The sequence below is a fragment of the Sander lucioperca genome, chromosome 19 (genome assembly GCF_008315115.2).
Source record: "Sander lucioperca isolate FBNREF2018 chromosome 19, SLUC_FBN_1.2, whole genome shotgun sequence".
NCBI lineage: Eukaryota > Metazoa > Chordata > Actinopteri > Perciformes > Percidae > Sander > Sander lucioperca.
In genome coordinates, this window is record NC_050191.1 from 1,777,893 (window position 1) to 1,780,392 (window position 2,500).

The window sequence follows — 2,500 nt, forward strand, 5'->3', positions numbered from 1 at the left end:
CATTTTTGTCACTTTTTTTATCACTTTTTTAACATTTTTGTCACTTTGTTGTCACTGTTTTCAAAGTTATTTCATCAATTGTTTTTTCTAAAAATGCTATAAAATTGACTAAAACACCCAAATTCAATGAAAGTAGTGAACTGATTATTTATTTAACTTGTTAGGAGCGTTGTAGGGAACCATCCACGTTATTTTTTTGGACAATTTGTTTGAAAGAAAACCCAAATTTCTGATATAGAAACTCTTTGAAAATGGGTCAAATTTGACCCGAGTACACCAGGAGGGTTAAAGCCATTATAAATAAATGTTTTGAATAAGTTATCCACACATACATTTTAGGGCTGTCAAACGATTAATTCTTTTTAATCGCGATTAATCGCTGAAGTTACATAGTTAATCGCGATTAATCGCATATTTTATCACATGATTAAAATTCTATTATTTTGCATTTCAGAACAGTTTTTAAGTCTATATTAACAATGGAAAGCCATTCTTACCAGTGTATCTTGATTGGGAATCAAATGAATGCAAAGAAAGTTACTTTATGAACTTGATTTTGAGATTTGTAATTATTTATTAACTGTAAACAAAAGAAAAATGTGTAAATCTGTCATTATTGCACAATTCCTCCAAGTAGCTAACTAAAAACTAAAAATCCCTATCCTTACTAGAGTCAATATAGTGTTTAGTAACTCCTAAATAGGGCTGTCAAACGATTAATTTCTTTTAATATCTCTGAATTTCTGCGATTAATGCAATTAATGCGATTAATGCGATTAAAATAATTAATCTCATCGCAGCGGCCCTTAATCGTATCGCGATTAACGCGTTAATGCTGACAGCCCTAATACATTTGTTCATAAAATTCCTCAACGAAGCATGAAAGGTTGGAACATTACTAGTCACAAACACATGCCTTGCACTTGTCCATCTTGGCAGTTTAAGAAAGATTGTGAATGCATGATTGTTTCCATGCAGCGCTGCACACAGTTTCAGCCTGAGGACTAATGACCGGTGGTGAAGTGTGAGAAACACCTGTGCTAAATGTATTCGTGGACAAACAGGTTTCATTGGTGATTATGCTTGGTACAAACATGTCTTGTGTTAAATTACAGGGTGTGGATCACACAAACACAGCCTGGAGATTCATTCATAAAAACAAAATGTTGTAATTTAAATCATACATACAATCTGTCTCTTCTGTCTCCTACAGCATGGTGTTGTGATGAACAGCTGAGACTCACAAACACACAGACACACACACGCACGCACACAGACACAGACACACACACACAGACACACAGACACACACACGCCCACACACAGACACACGCACGCACACACACAGACACACACACACAGACACACACACGCGCACACACAGACACACGCACAAACACACAGATACACACACACACACACAGACACACACACACACACACACACACACACAGACACACACACGCGCACACACAGACACACGCACAAACACACAGATACACACACGCACACACACAGACACACGCACACACAGACACACACACACACGCACACACAGACACACGCACAGACACACACACACACAAACACACTGCGAGTATGTCAGCAGTCGGCCCGGCCTCCCCTCTTCCTGAGGACCCGACCACGCCTCCACCCATAACTACACCTTCTCGCAAAGTCTCGGTCCGCCTGCAGGAGAGGTGAGAAATACACACACACACACACACACACACACACGCACACACACACACACGCACACGCACACACAGTACACTCAGTAAGATGGCTAATGGTGGAGGATGGAGCCTGGCTGTCATCAAGATGTCGTGTATAGTAATCAAGTCACAAGTCTGTAAGTTAAGCTAAAGCTGCATTTTGATAGTATGCAACTTGTGTTACAGCGTTAGTTGAATGTGGATACATCAGAAAGCTCTAGTATTATGTTTGCAAGTCCCTTAGCTTGCTAATACATAGCTACCATTAGCTTAGCTATCTTGTCCTCTCTGGTAAACAAAGGCTGCTAAAACAATCATTTGACGTGCTTAAATCTCATGTTTTTATCTACCTACCAACACTTTGTGGAGTTGTTTACCCCGTCGGTGGGGGCGGGACTTAAATGCGCTCTGTCTCTATGGTTGGATGGAGGTGGGCCAGAGTACTATGTGATTGGCCAGTGATGAGACAAACCAGTGGGCCAATCAAAAACAAAACAAAAAAGCTTTCGACCGGCATGCAGCCCATGCAGCCATGAAATCTGCCGGTACTCCAGATAGCCAATCCATGTCAAAACTGTCCTCACCCGGGGCGCGTTTCATCTCATAACGGTGTGCTGTTACAGTTTCCGTGTTGAACGACAAGTTTCCTCAGAACGCTGTTAAACGGCAAGCAGCAGGCTTTGAGATACGTTTTCTCTGGTTTATTGGCCGTGCCCCAGGTGATACCCAATCAGCAGAGACGTGTCTGTAAACTCGTGATAATAAATAGTAGGGATGCACCGAAT

General features: G+C 41.2%; 1 protein-coding gene and 1 long non-coding RNA gene across 4 annotated transcripts in view; both read left to right on the plus strand.

Moving 5' to 3' along the window:
• LOC118493897 overlaps nt 1-1,359 on the plus strand; it is a 10,411-nt gene extending 9,052 nt beyond the window's left edge. The window contains exon 3 of the long non-coding RNA XR_004895955.1: nt 1,214-1,359. This is a non-coding gene — a long non-coding RNA (uncharacterized LOC118493897). The remainder of the gene's footprint in view (nt 1-1,213) is intronic.
• Nucleotides 1,360-1,450: 91 nt separating this feature from the next.
• Nucleotides 1,451-2,500, plus strand: part of LOC116062353 (tyrosine-protein phosphatase non-receptor type 7) — a 15,762-nt gene continuing 14,712 nt past the window's right edge. For all 3 annotated transcript variants that reach the window (XM_035995653.1, XM_031317013.2, XM_031317014.2), the window contains exon 1: nt 1,451-1,700. In XM_035995653.1, coding sequence (XP_035851546.1) covers nt 1,600-1,700 — 101 coding nt within the window. In that variant the 5' untranslated portion in view covers nt 1,451-1,599. The remainder of the gene's footprint in view (nt 1,701-2,500) is intronic.